This window comes from Delphinus delphis, chromosome 2 (genome assembly GCF_949987515.2).
Source record: "Delphinus delphis chromosome 2, mDelDel1.2, whole genome shotgun sequence".
NCBI classification, from domain to species: Eukaryota; Metazoa; Chordata; class Mammalia; order Artiodactyla; family Delphinidae; genus Delphinus; species Delphinus delphis.
Genome location: NC_082684.1, coordinates 46289605 through 46305613, shown reverse-complemented (window position 1 = coordinate 46305613; position 16009 = coordinate 46289605). Strand labels below are relative to the sequence as shown.

Sequence of the window (16009 nt, the reverse complement as noted above, 5' to 3'; positions counted from 1 at the left end):
CTCCTAGATTTGAAACAACTTTGTCACAATGTTTTTAATTTATCTATCTGAAAATACATGTACATACTTCAAAAATAACAAACTGAAAATATAGTGAAAAGTCTTGCTTCTACTCTGGTCTGCCATCTGCCCAGTTCATATCCCTGATTAACATATAACCACTTGTGTATCCTCCAATTCTTAATGTCAATATAAACATTTTATTGTCCCCCCCAACATAACTCCTTTAGCCATCATTTAGCCATTCTAAGGGACTAGACATATAGGATGGTTCTTTTCATGGCTGCAGTGACTAACCTTGAGCATATGTCATTTCGTGTATGCAATTCCCAGAGGCAGGATTTTCAAATAGGATATGTGTATTTGAATTTAATAGATGTTGCCAAATTATCCTCCATAAAGATAGCTTACACTCTCAACAGTAATATTTGTTTCCCTATAACTTCCATAATGTAATGCAGTATCAAGTTTCTAGACTTTGGCCAATCAAACAAGGAAAAAGTATATCTTTGGGTGGTCTGTGTGCATTTCTCTTATTGAAGGTGAGGTCAAGCATCTTTCCATGTATTTAAAAGTCATTTGTATTTCCTGTGAATTGTCTGCTTACATGTCTTGCCAATTTTTCAATTGTGTTTTTGGCCTTTCTCTCAAATTAATTTCTAGCATCTCTTTTATATTAGTATGATTATCCTGTTGTCTACAATATGAATTGTAAATATTTCTTCCCAGTTTGTCATTTCTGTTGGTATTTGACCTGTAAAAGTTCTTAGTTTTTATATAAAGTAACAATTATTTTCTTTTATGGCTTCTAGATTGAGGCATAATTAGGTCAATCTCCAGTGCAGAATTAAAGAATTATATTAGAGAAATTAACAACCTTATATATCTTTAAGCTTTATTTAAAATACTTTTAAACTTACTGAATAGTTGCAAAGATGGCCTAAAGAGTTCCCATATATCTTCTTTATAGAAGAACTCCAGTTAATAAATTCAGAAGGAATTAAAGAACCAAACATCATTATTTTTCAACTTCTAAAAAATACTGGATCTAGGCAATCACCAATGGCTTCTAAAGTCAAGTGAAATGCTGGTGAAAAGCTCTGTAATGGACAACTTTGGCTGATAACACTTAAAGCTAATCGATTATAACATCACAAAAAGACAACTAGATATTTAACTGCTTACCGATGGAAGCACATGCCACCACCTATGAAGTATTCTTGACTAAATTTAAGAGTTATTTGGTGGGGGTGGGAGTGGGGAGAAGCAGGAAGGCAAGCGTCTAAATCTAACTGCTAGTATATAAGCAACACAGGAGCTAAAGGAACATGTTAAATTAAATCGTGAGAAAAATAACGAGCAGAACCCAGAATGTGGGAAATTCTATAGGACAAATGACCCTGTTTCTTCAACAAATTGTTAGGGGATAAAAAAGAATACCAAACTAACAAATTTTTTAAAAACTTGAAGACATTTATCAAATATAATACGTGAATCTTGTCTGAATCCTTATTCAAACAAACCAATTTGTAAAGAGATACCTGTGAGAAAAATCAAAGAAATGTAAATATTGGTTAGATATTTTCTATTAAGGAATTACTGTTGATTTCAAGTATGATAATATTTTTAAGTCTCTATTTTCAAGATATAGTAAAGTATTTATCAATGAAGTGATATATCTAGGATTTGCTTTAAAATAATTCAGTGGGGGAAGGTGTGTGACAAGAGGAACGAAGCAAAACCTATGTTTATGTTAAAGGCTGGGTGATGGGCACATAGAAACTCATTATACTATTCTAATTTTGTGTACATTTGAACACTTCTACAATAATTTAAAAACTGCAATCCTGACAGATTTTCTAGAGATTCTTCCCCATGAGAATTTTGATGTGCCAGGGAAACACCCCAGTTGCTTCAACTGATACCTTGGAATAATATGTTGACTGGATATAGAAGAAGCCATCTCGCCAAACAGGTGAGTTTCTACAGGCACAGGACTCTATGAAGGACACAAAGATGTCTAAAGGATGACCTCTGGCCTAGAAGAGAAGTGTTCAGGAGATCCAGTAGAAATAACTTCCGTGGCTTTTCCATAAAGCTAATCCCCTACGTTTTTCTTTAGTGTATAAAAAAGCCAGCATTTATTGAGCACCTATGTACAGAGCACTGTGGTAGAAGAAAGACAAGTGTTAAGAAAGGGTCCTTGTCTTTTTTTCTTTTCAATATTTATTTATTTGTCTGCGCCAGGTCTTAGTTGCTGCATACGGAATCTTAGTTGCGGCCTGCGGGATCTTTAGCTGCAGCATGCAGGCTCTTAGCTGCGGTATGCGGGATCTAGTGCCCTGACCAGGGATCAAACCCGGGCCCCCTGCATTGGGAGCACAGAGTCTTAACCACTGGACCACCAGGGAAGTCCCAAGAAGGTGTCCTTGTCTTTAAGAAATTAATTCAAACATTCATCAAGTCATCTACATGTGCTGGGCAATTTGCTAGGCATTCAAAGGTGAGTACAGACAGTCCTTCTTCTAAAAAACTGTGACTGAGGCTATAACAGAACCAAATTCTAGTGAGTAAATGTCCTCTCAATCTTGAGTATAACAAATTTACCTTGATTCAGACAATCTTTGATTAACCCCAATCTAAATTATCCCTCCATCTAATTGCCCGAAACTCAGTAGAGAATGTATAACCATAGGGAACATATTCATTACATAAGCTGGACTTATGAATTGTTCATATAATCTAGGATTCATAACCTAGGATTCATCAAAGATTAGATAGTTGCCCTCTCCTGGCAAATTTTATTACTGCAGCCTGACTCAACCAAATACTGGACTCAAATAGAGGTATACTGCAAATGAGTCAGTGGGGGAATGCCCAGGCATAGAAGAGTTTCTAGAGCTGGACAAAGAAAACAGCAGAGGGCTTCCCTGCTGGCGCAGCGGTTAAGAATCCGCCTGCCAATGCAGGGGACACGGATTCAAGCCCTGGTCCGGGAAGATCCCACATGCCGCGGAGCAACTAAGCCCATGCGCCACAACTACTGAGCCTGCTCTCTAGAGCCCACGAGCCACAACTACCGAAGCCCATGTGCCTAGAGCCTGTGCTCCACAACAAGGGAAGCCGCCGCAATGAGAAGCCCACGCACTGCAATGAAGAGTAGCCCCCGCTCCCTGCAACGAGAGAAAGCCTGCACGCAGCAACGAAGACCCAACGCAGCCAAAAATAAATAAAATAAAATAAAATAAAATAAAAAAGAAAACAGCAGAGAAGATACAAAAAGGGAAGGGGAGGGGAGTTGATTCAAATAAATCAGTAAAATATTATGATTAAAATTAAATAGACTATGAGAGATTATGATGATTCTCATTCTCTATCATTCTCCCAGTGCTGCTACTTTTCAGATATGATCTTGTACAAGTTCTCTCTGTGCCCCAGTTTCCTTATCCCTAAAAACACGGCTAATATTACCTACCCCACAGGGTTATTGTGAGGATCAGTGAGGCAATACATGTAAAGAACTCACAACTGTGCTCAGCACATAGTAATCCGGAGTGTTCGTTGTTATTCAGATGTCAGCTCAAGCATCCACACTTCCCATCTCCTAGCACAGATCAAGTTCCTTTGGTAAATGCTCTCACTGAGCTGTGTTCTTTTTATCACTAGATTTCTCCATCTATAATCACACTCATTCATGTGATTCTGATGAATATCTGTTTTAGTCTAATAGATTGTCTGTTCCATGAGGGAAGGAACCATATCTGGTTTTGCTGAGCCTGTTTCCCAGCATTCAGCGCAGTGGTTAGCACTCAGTGAATAAATTAAATGAAATTATAAAGTTCCCAGTCAGTCTTATGAATAATAGCATTTAACACTGGTATAGGTTAAACTGTGTTGAAGGTTAAGTTGAAGTCCTAAAGCTCAGTACCTTGGAAAGTGACCTTGGAAATAGAATAACGTAATTAGCTAAATTAAGATAAGGCATACAGGTGTAAAGTGGATTCACTCCTATGTGACTGATGTCCTTAATAGAGGGAAATTTGGACATGGACAGAAGCAGAGATGGGAGTAATGCAGTTGCAAGCTAAGGCACACCAAGGACTGACAGCTACCACCAGAAGCTGGGAAGAGGCAAGGAAGGACCGCACTCCCCTCCCCATTCCCTGTGATTTTCAGAGGGAGTATGGTTCCACCAATACCTTGATTTCAGACTTCTAGTCTCCAGAACTGTGAGACAATAGATTTCTGTTGTTTAAACAGTCCAGTCTGTGGTACTTTCTTTTTGTTGTTGTTGCGGTACGCGGGCCTCTCACTGTTGTGCCCTCTCCCGTTGCGGAGCACAAGCTCCGGACGCGCAGGCTCAGCGGCCATGGCTTACGGGCCCAGCCGCTCCGTGGCATGTGGGATCCTCCCAGACCGGGGCACGAACCCGTGTCCCCTGCATCGGCAGGCGGACTCTCAACCACTGCGCCACCAGGGAAGCCCCTGATAATACATTTTTAAAAGAAACTAGTAAGACTAGATTTTCTCCTCCATTCTCAATGACTCTTAACAGCTTTAATCAACTTTGACTACTCCCAAGTTCCAGTCATAAACTTCAATGGTCTTGTTATTTTTTCTTCTTTATTCATAGTACGTTTTCTGGCAATACACAGAACTAAGTCCTATGTAAGAAGTATTCATTAACAAAATGAAAATGAAGCTTATTAGTGAATCAAGATTTAAATGAACTATACACCTCTAAAATAGCACCTCTCAATAATGAGATTAACTTTTCTACAACCTACTTTAAAACATGGGACATAAACTTACCTTTTGCCCACAATATGGGAGGCTATGATAAATAAGTATTATCACATCTTAGAAGTTGTTACAATTCTTAGTTCATCATGGCAGTCTGATTTGGTAAATCACAGACGTTCATGATTCAAAAAGAAAATTCTTCTGTGAGTGCTGGCACGTTTCAGTATGAAGTGGCTAAGACTCATTTTTGTGTAAATAAACTATCTAATTGCCTCGCTTTAGCTTTAGAGAATAGTTCTCATCTTGTAGTGAACATGGTTGAGGCAGGGTGGGGAAAGTCATGAAGTCCATCACTGGGACTTCCCATGTGGCGCAGTGGTTAAGAATCCGCCTGCCAATGCAGGGGACATGGGTTCGATCCCTGGTTTAGGAAGATACCACATGCCGCAGAGCAACTAAGCCCGTGCGCCACAACTACTGAGCCCGTGTGACACAACTACCGAAGCCCACGTGCCTAGAGCCCGTGCTCCGCAACAAGAGAAGCCACCGCAATGAAGCCTGCGCACTGCAATGAAGAGTAGCCCCTGCTCGCCGCAACTAAAGCTCGCACACGGCAACGAAGACCCAACACAGCGAAAAATAAATTTAAAAAATAAAATAAATAAATTTATAAGAAGTCCATCACCTGTGATACCATCTCCTCTTCCTGCATTATATACAGGCTTCCCAAATTTGGGACACTGTCAACCTGATTTATGAAAACTGCCTTGGCATCCTGGATAAGACAAGCTAAAACCTACTTCAACTAGAAATGTGACAGAAGACTCAAGACTCTTGTGTACTCCCATAAACTTATAAAAAGGACGACTGATGAGACAAGTTACATTCACTTAACCTTTGATGGATAATACTATCTAAGAGGTTGTTCCTATTTATACCCAGGAGAGGACAGGGAAAGAGAAGGGTCAGACACAAGAACATGAAGATCAAAGACCTCAGGCAACAGCAGACCCTCCAATTTAATTAGGATTCTGAATTTAAAAAATAGTGGAAATACAGGAAATATATAGAAAAGAAGATCTCATCAAAGGTTCTCTGAATATGTAAGAGAACTAGGATATGGTTAAATTGAAATGGGATAGCAACAGATAAAGATGAGCTGGTCCAAGGATTACCCTGTGATGCTATTCAAAGGACAGCCATTCCTGGGAGAGGTGATCGTGTCTTCTTCCAGCCCTCCCTCCACTACAAGCTACAGCCCAGTGGTGAACAGTAACCAGGAGACTTGCACAACCTTGACAGAGCCCCATTACAGGTGACCACAGATGCACCCATAATGAGGTACATACTGGAAAGTAAAGAAAGTTGTACCACGCAAGGGTCATGAAAATACGCTACAGTGCAGGGAGAACTGACAAATTCCCCAAACATCAGAAATTAGCATCAATTCACTCAAGAGGAGCTTAAAAAAAATAATTTGGGGAATGCAAAGTACCAACTTATTTTATTTATTTTGTTTTAAAAAACTTAAGTCAACACTAGTAACAAGTAATTAATATACAGAGATATAAAAGATGTTAAGTATCTTATCTACAAGCATAGAAAAGTGACAGTTTCAAAGAAGTTTGCTTCTATCCAAAATAATCTATAGTGGTCATTGACTTATACTCTCTAAAGAAATAAAAATTAGGGATTGGGTAGGAGTGTTTTCTCTATTACTTACTTCTGTATTTTCTATAGATTTAAAGTATCCTTCCTTCTCCCACCCAGGTTGGTCCAAGGCCTGGACCACCACCATTTCAGGTTCATTCCTTTAAGTTCAGCATCATCCTTGTCACCCTCTCCTCTCTGTCTTCTATTTATGTACCTCTAAGAAATCAATATTAAGTCCTTAAGTGTGATCCTCTAGACAGAGGCTTTCAAACTTTTGACCACAACAAATACAAGAAATACTACATTCTACAACCGGAGCCAGTACATACCAGAAAAAATCATACCTATAAAACCTACTTGTAAGCTTCTCAAAACATTTACCCTTACTACATATGATAGACTGATTTTCTCCATTCTACTCCACCTTATTTTAATGCTGGTGAGCCAAGTATTAGGTCCAAACTCAGTGTGAAATGCTTAGTAGAGAAGATACACTGACGTATCTCACCAAGTAGCAACATAAGGAAGCAGGTAAGAGTTCTGCATTCAGGCTGCCTAGATTCCAACACCAGCTCTACCACCTGAAGCTGTCAACCTCTCTGCCTCAGGTTCCTTATCATGGGGTAAAAGAACAGCGTTTACCTCAAAAATGAGGCTTAACCAAAGACCATCCACAAAAAGCACTTAGAGCATAAAAAGTATTCAATTAATGGCTATTAATAATTCTTAAATGGTCTGTGACATTTTCACTGTCGTAAAATACATATAACACTCATCATCTTAACCATTTTAAAACGTGCAATTCAGTGGCATTTAGCACGTTCACAATGTGTGCAGCCATCACCACTTTCTAGTCCTAGAACGTTTTCATCATCCCAAGAGGAAAGCTGGAACCCATTGAGCAGTCCCTCCCCATTCCACCCTCGCCCCCAGGTCCTCTTGGGTAGGGAGATGATTAGAGTCCCCCTCACCTGATTTCTGTTCCTAGGTCCATGGACTTTTTAAATAATAAATTAACACTTGACTAGAACCGTCTTCTAAGGTAGAATGAAGTGTTCTTTGCAGTCATTAGTCCTATGGCTCATGAGACAAACTTCTGCTAATCATTTCTTAAGTAAACCTTTTGAGACACTTTCGGTCTCAAAAGTCAGGAGGACCTCCCCTACTCTCGAGGTCAGAAATCCCTCTCTCCTGTGAATTCTATTAGGGCGATTCCCAAAGCCTGACCAAGTGCGGCGGACACTTTCAGTGTCCACAAGAGGCAGACTGAGCAAGGCCCTAAGAAGATGTTTCTTCATTACATTCGTGGAATATCACCAAATGGTAGAATATTCACCAAATGAAGAATGTGTATTCTTCAGTCTTCGCATTTTGAAATTCTGTATTTGAGGCTCCAAACTTTTACCAACAAAGGTTTAAAAAGTAAACTTGGACAAAGAACTAGATATCCATTTCTTGGCTTTAAAATGTAGTGTCATTTCCTTTATGTGCCTCACCCCTCTCACACTGATTTCTCACCCTTCCTTTGGGGTGGGGGAGACTGGGCAAAAATAACAGTTTTTCCCAGAATCTATTCAGGAAGTCTCCAGAAACTTGATTGGGGAAATAATCTGAGCAGGGAGGTTACCTTGCAAAGCAGCACTGTTATTCTTTGAGAAATGGTGAAGGCAGAAGGCTTCTTAGGCCAAAGGAATAAATGTCACCAAGAGGTACAGAAGATGTGGACTGGAAAACAACGCCCTTGGTCCGAGCTGTGCAAGTCAGATCTTTTTTAACTTTTTTTTTTTTTAATTAGTGACCAACATCGCTCACCCAGCAATTAGGCAGCGAAGTTCTCAATCATTTTCCACCGCCACCCCGCGGCCCCTACTTCCCGGCCTCCTGGGCAAAAGCCTGACCCTCCTCAGGCGCCGAAAGCACTGGGCCAACCCGGCTCCTTTGGGATGCGTGGGTGGGAAGTGCGTGATAGAGAGACTCCGGGTCCCACAGCCGAGCGAACCTCCCAGACTTCCAGGAAGTCGCTTTCCTGCTTTGGGGTTTGGGGAGTGGGGGAGAAAAGGCGGCGAACGCTTTAAGCAGCAAACTAACCCCCCGAAAACCTCAACACTTCAAACTCCAGGAAAGCCCATGCCCAGAACTATGCCAAATTCTGGCCAAGTCCTGAGCTGGAGTGAACTGGATGTGAACAAAAGAGAATTACGACCTTCGGAACACCCGGGTACCCTGGCAAGTCAGCAAGAGTGAGGGTCCCCGAGTTTACAGCAAAGAATCACCCCGGCTTCAGACACACAAAGCCAAGGCTTCACCCCAGACCTACCAAAAATGAGACCTCCAGAGCAGAGATGACCTAGGAAGCCGTCACTTCCACGAGCCCAGGTGCACGTTCCTCGGGCATCCGGCCCTGGGCGTTCAGGCGACAAGGGCTCCAGGCTCCCACCCGGGGGCGGGGGTAAGGGACGTGGGGAGGCTCTGTGACTGCGGTCCCGCCAACCCGAGGCTGGAGGAGAGGGCCGCGTGCAGCAAGCGGGGAGGACCCCGCGAGGGCCGCTTCAACTAGTCCCCGGGTGGAGAGGCCGCTGACTCCCACCGCGGCCGAAATGCGTCCCACGCAGGGCCCTCTCCTTGGCCGGACGGCTGGGCCAGGGCCGAGGGCGGGGTTCGGAAAAGTGACAGCACTCGGCTTCCTCCGCCAAGAGTGAGCAACTCCGGGAACTAACTGGAGCCGGCGCGCGCTTCCTGCAGCCACCTCCCCAGTGACCGGCACGCCGGCCGGCGGGCACACTGACCTGAGATGGTCTCCTGGTAGCCCTTGGTGAAGAACTGCATGGCCGTGGCCGCCCTCCAGGGCGTCTTGAGCAGCCCCTGCCGCTGGGGGTCCTCGCCCAGCGAGCGCAGGATGGACGAGTAGGCGGCCGCCAGGTTGGGGAGGTTCAGCTCGTTATCCTCCTCGCTGCGGGGCCGCTCGCCCTTCCAGCCGTCCGCCGGCTGGACGCTCTTGCTCTCCGGCCGCGGCTGCTTCTCGGTGGGCGTACTGGGCCTGGGCCGCGGCAGCTCCCCCTCGGGGAACCCATTGCTGCACCGGGCGTCCCGCGGCTTCGCCTGCACCCGCCCCGGGCCCTTCTCCATAGACCTGCCACTGCCGCCCCGGAGGGACCTTCGGACGCGTCAGGGGCTGCAACTGAACTTCGCCGGCGGGCAATGGACTGTGACCGCAATCACCTGAATAACGTAGGCCTCGTGCCAGGGGTAGGCTCCGAGCCCGGAACAGAAGAGACTGAGGAATGCTGGAGCGCCTCCTTTTTATGGGCTGGCGGCTCGGCCGGCGCCGCGGGGCGTTTCCATTGGCCGAGGCTCCTGGCGTCATGGCGCTCACTCCGCCCCTTCGCCCTGCCCTCCGCCGGGTGCTCTGGAAGCAGGCCCCTGTGGCGCGGACCTTGTCCGAGTCCGTGGCGCGGACCTTGTCCGAGTCCGTGGCGCGGACCTTGTCCGAGTCCGTGGCGCGGACCTTGTCCGAGTCCCTCCTGCGGACCTTGTCCGAGTCCCTCCCGCGGACCTTGTCCGAGTCCCTTCCGCGCCAGGCGGGAGGATTGGGTTGGACCCCTCTGGATATTGCCGGATGAACTGAATCCTAAAGGGGGCAGGTGTTCGGAGCTGGAACCTCGGCGAGGGGAGGCAAGGTCTGGGTGCCCCGTCAGCCCTCTCCTCTTAGGGCAAAGAGTACGCTGCATCAGAAGTGTTCTGGTCGCCTCGCCCTGTGAAAGATGAGCAAACAGGTGGCCTCGCCGGGGAAGAGACTGGGTTAAAATGTAGGTATGGAAACCAACTCATACTTTTAGGGCAAGAGAATAATATGAATTGAAACGATTGCGTTCGTTAGTTAAAAACATGTCCAACGCACCTGCCTCCAGCCGCTGTCAGGATGTCAGAATGTTACACCAAGTGGTCCTTAAGTGAGTCCCTATATCTAGGAGGACGGTATCTGTGGTGGCCAGAACTTTGACCCTGCAGAAATTGGTTTGCGAGCGAAGAAAAATTAGGGGTCTCATTAAAAACCCATTTGCGTTTTGTGGAAACGCAACTGTGGAAATTTGGTGCTGATCGTTTTAAGAGTGACATGCTAAGTGCCTTTCTCCTGATGCTGATAGAGATTGTGAAACGTTATTGATCAATTGGACTCTTAACCAGTGACATCTGCTTTGACTGTTTAAGATTTTTTAAATGGACTTTTTTTTTCTCGCTAGAGGGATTATTTCATAACACCAAAGGTGAGTTTTAAAACATGTATCAAATTAATATTTTATGATTTGCCCCAGAGAGTTTCTAATGCTGATTTTCTGACATATAAACACGTATTTAAAGGCTTAGGATCAGACAAACCAGGAGGGAAGCCCCTGGAATTATTCTATGCTAATAAAGTAGCTCAGTCATTATTATTAGTAATTTGTATTTATTGGATGTCTGCTCCAGGCATATTCCTGTTCTAAACATTAAGGAAAGAAATATGGGAAATACCTAGCCTCCTAGGTACTTTTAATCTAAAGTAGAAGAATTATTGGTGTAAGTGGGGTTTTTCAAAATAGTTATTGGATTTCTATATACAGTAAATATCAAATTACATAGATCAAGAAATATGAACATCCCTTGGAAAGCCTCTTTGTCACTCTCCTACTATTTATTGTCAGTGTTCCAACCCGTCCCCACCGTCAAGGTCCTATAATATTTTTTCCCTCTAACTGCTCTGCCCACTGTCCAATGATACTTCCTGGTCAGAATTATCCACTGGGTCTCAAACTATTTCAAGCTGGAGACAACATTAAAGGATGGCCTTGTATTTAACAAATGAAAATAAAGATACCAAGTGAAGTATTTTTAAAACAGAGGGATTCAATGGAGATGCTTTCCATGAGATTTTTTTTTTTTTAGAGGCAATCATTTGCCTTCCTTTAAAAACACTTGTAGGGCTTCCCTGGTGGCGCAGTGATTGAGGGTCCCCTGGTCTGGGAGGATCCCACGTGCCGCGGAGAGGCTGGGACCGTGGGCCATGGCCGCTGGGCCTGCGCGTCCGGAGCCTGTGCTCTGCAATGGGAGAGGCCGCAGCGGTTAGAGGCCTGCGTACCGCAAAAAAAAAAAAAAAAAAACACTTGTAAACATTAACTAATATATTTCCCAAAGCAATTTCTAATGAAATTTTACCCTAAAAATTAACATTTTCTTATAAACACTGCCACTAAGTCATTAGCATTTTTATTGCCAGTTACCAGTACAAGGTCTCTGGATTTGTTCTATATTTACTTGTAAATTGGAGGCAGTGTATTTCAGCCAAATGCCCAAAGGCAATACAAGGAAGCTTTAAAATCATGAACACTAGGCAAACAGTTTAACAGTGAAATGTAGGTAGTTGGCAGGGATGGTTATAAGTAGAAATGGGAGAAGAAGAGGGAATAAATTAAAAGAGGAGGGATATATACCACAGAATTAATTAGCATAAAATGGTTCAGCAGTGAAACTATGAGCATTCACAACCAGGAATTACAACAGCATTCATGTTTTTAACCCAGTAAGGGGACCCATTTTCACCTTGGACCCAACCTGCGAGTTGCTTTCTATCAAAAAGCCAAGGAATTTTTTTTTAAGTTCTCCCATTTCTTGGGCAGTAGCAAAACAGAGAAGCAGATGAGTGAGATACACAGCACCAAAGACTGAAAATACTGCAGGGCTACAGACATATGTAGTCACTTGCCAAGGGTAACAGGTAAACTAACATTAAGCATTTGGCAATGGTAATCGGAAAAAAGCAAATTTCTCCAAGTGTGCTTGATGAAGGTTCTTTATTTGAAATCCAAACTTTGGAGGAGATTCTGGATCAAGATTGGACATAGGGCTTCCCTGGTGGCGAAGTGGTTAAGAATCTGCCTGCCAATGCAGGGGACATGGGTTTGAGCCCTGGTCTGGGAAGATCCCACATGCCGCGGAGCAACTAAGCCCATGTGCCACAACTACTGAGCCTGCGCTCCAGAGCCCGCAAGCCACAGCTACTGAAGCCTGCGTGCCTAGAGCCTGTGCTCCGCAACAGGAGAAGCCACCGCAATGAGAAGCCCGCGCACTGCAACAAAGGGTAGCCCCCACTCTCAGCAACTACAAAAAACTGGCGTGCAGCAGCAAAGACCCAATGCAGCCAAAAATTAAATAAATGAATAAATAAATTTATAAAAATAAATAAATAAAAATAATTTAAAGATTGGACATAGATAATAACAAGGTGGACACAGGGAAAGTGTCCTTGTTCCACTCCTAACTTCCAGAAGCTAGCCTGTGGAGTCAATGCAATCCTGAGATGTCTCACTAAACCCCCCAAATGTAGGGAGAAGCAAAGTGAATGGAAGCCCTTACGTTTCTTCTCTTCTGAATGAGGAGGAATGGAACAAGAGAGAAAATGGGAGAATGTGAACACCGAGCTGACTTTCTGAGATGGGAGGGAAGGCTCGAGGGCACCTCACTGTGTTGAGAAAACTATCCATAGCCCAAAGGTACCTCACAAGGGAAGAACAGACATACGCCAGGTAGTCACCTGTCCCTGGTAGAGGATCTTCAATACCATCTCGGAAGAAAGGGCAGATGCTAAAAAGGGGACGTTAATGGAGAGTCCAGCCACCACAGCTGAATTCTGTCCTAATCGTCACGATCCCTCAGGGAAAACGAGATACAACACAACCTCCTCCAGCCCCAGACTGTAGCAGAGTGAAGGAAACAAACAGGCTTCCACTGTAATAGGAAACACAAAGAAGTCACCCTCAATAATATGAGGCAGGGACAGGAGGCAGAGAAGCAGCATGGCAACCGTGCAAACATACTGTACAATGGCCAGATGGAACAAAACTAAACAAAGAAAGATAATAATGTAGCATATAAAAAGCACAACATCAAAAAATGCAACTGAAAACAAACTCACAGAATAGAAGAAAATTCTTCACAAATGTTTTGTTTGTTTGCTTGGTGTTGGACACCCGTTTAATGTGGACACTCAAGGCCTGGGCAGACTAGGGAGCATGCAGGAGTTGGGCAGGTGGGCAAGGTGGGTGGGTCACTGGCCCACACCTGGCCCCAAGAGGGGGTGCTAGAGGTGGGGGCTGACCCAGGCACGCCAAGGGAAGTACCAGAGGGTGGCCTAGGCAGGCAGACCCCCAGGAGACCCATAGGCCAGCCCTGGAGAAGGTGTCTAAGCCAGAGAATGAGTGCTCAGGCCAGAGCCTGGCCCAGGGAGGCAGGGCTGGGGCATGGCTGGGGGCTCCCGAGCTTAGGGGCTGGCATCACTGGGGGCCTCCCCAGTTGGATTCAAGCAGCTCCTGGAGGCGGGCGTGGAGGTTGTCATTCTTCTCCTCCAGGTGGTCCAGACAGGAGTTGATCTGGTCCAACATGGAGTTAATGGCAGCGTATTCTGCTTCCCTGAAGTCATTGTCCCCACCTTCCACGCTTGCCTCTACCGGCATGCCCGGGTCCCCACTGGGGCCCAACATTGCAGGCTGGGGTGCTGCAAGGGCAGAACGATGATGGAACGTGGCCATGGTCGCACTGACAGCTGGTGCAGGGTGGAAGATGGAGGCTCATAAATGTTTTCTGCTACAGAAAAACATAATAAAAACATTGAGTTCAATACAAAAACCAAGGGCTTCCCTAGTGGCACAGTGGTTGAGAGTCCGCCTGCCGATGCAGGGGACACGGGTTCGTGCCCCGGCCCGGGAAGATCCCACATGCCATGGAGCGGCTGGGCCAGTGAGCCATGGCCGCTGAGCCTGCACGTCCGGAGGCTGTGCTCTGCAATGGGAGAGGCCACAGCAGTGAGAGGCCCACGTACCGCCAAAAAAAAAAAAAAAATTACACAAAAAGCAAGATAATAAAATGATAGAATTGAAAAAGGAGTTACAGATCTAAGAAAACAGAGGACCATCATTATTATGGGATTAATTAGAACCATGTACAAAATAGACACTGTTGAAAATGTAATTATTGACATTGAAGAAAGGGATGGGAATGAATGCAGAATAAAAGACAAAGATGAAAGTTGTTAGAGAAGACAAGGATGATCTAGCATAAGAAAAATCAGTGTTTCTGAGGTAGAGAACCCAACAAATGAGAGAATGTAGTCAAAGATATAATGTAAGCATATTTCTCTACCAGAAATAAACATTTATATTTATGTTCAACTGATTTTTCCTTTTTTTGAATTTTATTTTATTTTTTTATACAGCAGCTTCTTATTAGTCATCCATTTTATACACATCAGTGTATACATGTCAATCACAATCACCCAATTCATCACCACCATCCCCACCCCCCTGAAGCTTTCCCCCTTGGTGTCCATACATTTGTTCTCTACATCTGTGTCTCAACTTCTGCCCTGCAAACCGGTTCATCTGTACCATTTTTCTAGGTTCCACATATATGCGTTAATATACAATATTTGTTTTTCTCTTTCTGACTTACTTCACTCTGTATGACAGGCTCTAGATCCATCCACATCTTTACAAATGACCCAATTTAGTTCCTTTTTATGGCTGAGTAAGATTCCATTGTACATATGTACCACATCTTCTTTACGCATTCGTCTGCTGATGGGCATTTAGGTTGCTTCCATGACCTGGCTGTTGTAAATAGTGCTGCAATGAACATTGGGGTGCATGTGTCTTTTTGAATTATGGTTTTCTCTGGGTATATGCCCAGTAGTGGGATTGCTGGATCATATGGTAATTCTGTTTTTAGTTTTTTAAGGAACCTGCATACTGTTCTCCATAGTGGCTGTATCAATTTACATTCCCACCAACAGTGCAAGAGGGTTCCCTTTTCTACCACCCTCTCCAGCATTTGTTGTTTGTAGATTTTCTGATGATGCCCATTCTAACCTGTCTGAGGTGATACATCATTGTAGTTTTGATTTGCATTTCTCTAATAATTAGTGATGTTGAGCAGCTTTTCATGTGCTTCTTGGCAATCTGTATGCCTTCTTTGGAGAAATGTCTATTTAGGTCTTCTGCCCATTTTTGGATTGGGTTATTTGTTGTCTTAATATTGAGCTGCATAAGCTGTTTATATATTTTGGAGATTAATTCTTTGTCCGTTGATTCATTTGCAAATATTTTCTCCCATTCTGAGGGTTGTCTTTTCATCCTGTTTATGTTATCCTTTGCTGTGCAAAAGCTTTTAAGTTTCATTAGGTCCCATTTGTTTATTTTTGTTTTTATTTCCATTACTCTAGGAGGTGGATCAAAAAAGATCTTGCTGTGATTTATGTCAAAGAGTGCTCTTCCTATGTTTTCCTCTAAGAGTTTTATAGTGTCCGGTCTTACATTTAGGTCTCGAATCCATTTTGAGTTTATTTTTGTGTATGGTGTTAGGGAGTGTTCTAATTTCATTCTTTTACATGTAGCTGTCCAGTTTTCCCAGCACCACTAATTGAAGAGGCTGTCTTTTCTCCATTGTATATCCTTGCCTCCTTTGTCATAGATTAGTTGACCATAGGTGCCTGGATTTATCTCTGGGCTTTCTATGTTGTTCCATTAATCTATGTTCCTGTTTTTGTGCCAGTACCATATTCTCTTGATTACTGTACCTTTGTCAT

At 43.9% G+C, this 16009-nt stretch overlaps 1 protein-coding gene across 2 annotated transcripts in view; it reads right to left on the bottom strand.

The window, feature by feature from the left end:
- Positions 1-9765, bottom strand: part of GCH1 (GTP cyclohydrolase 1) — a 51628-nt gene extending 41863 nt beyond the window's left edge. The window contains exon 1 of one of the 2 annotated variants that reach the window (XM_060004530.1): positions 9183-9765. In XM_060004530.1, coding sequence (XP_059860513.1) covers positions 9183-9522 — 340 coding nt within the window. In that variant the 5' untranslated portion in view covers positions 9523-9765. The remainder of the gene's footprint in view (positions 1-9182) is intronic. The other variant, XM_060004529.1, reaches the window with a different exon arrangement.
- Between the last annotated feature and the right edge of the window lie 6244 nt (positions 9766-16009).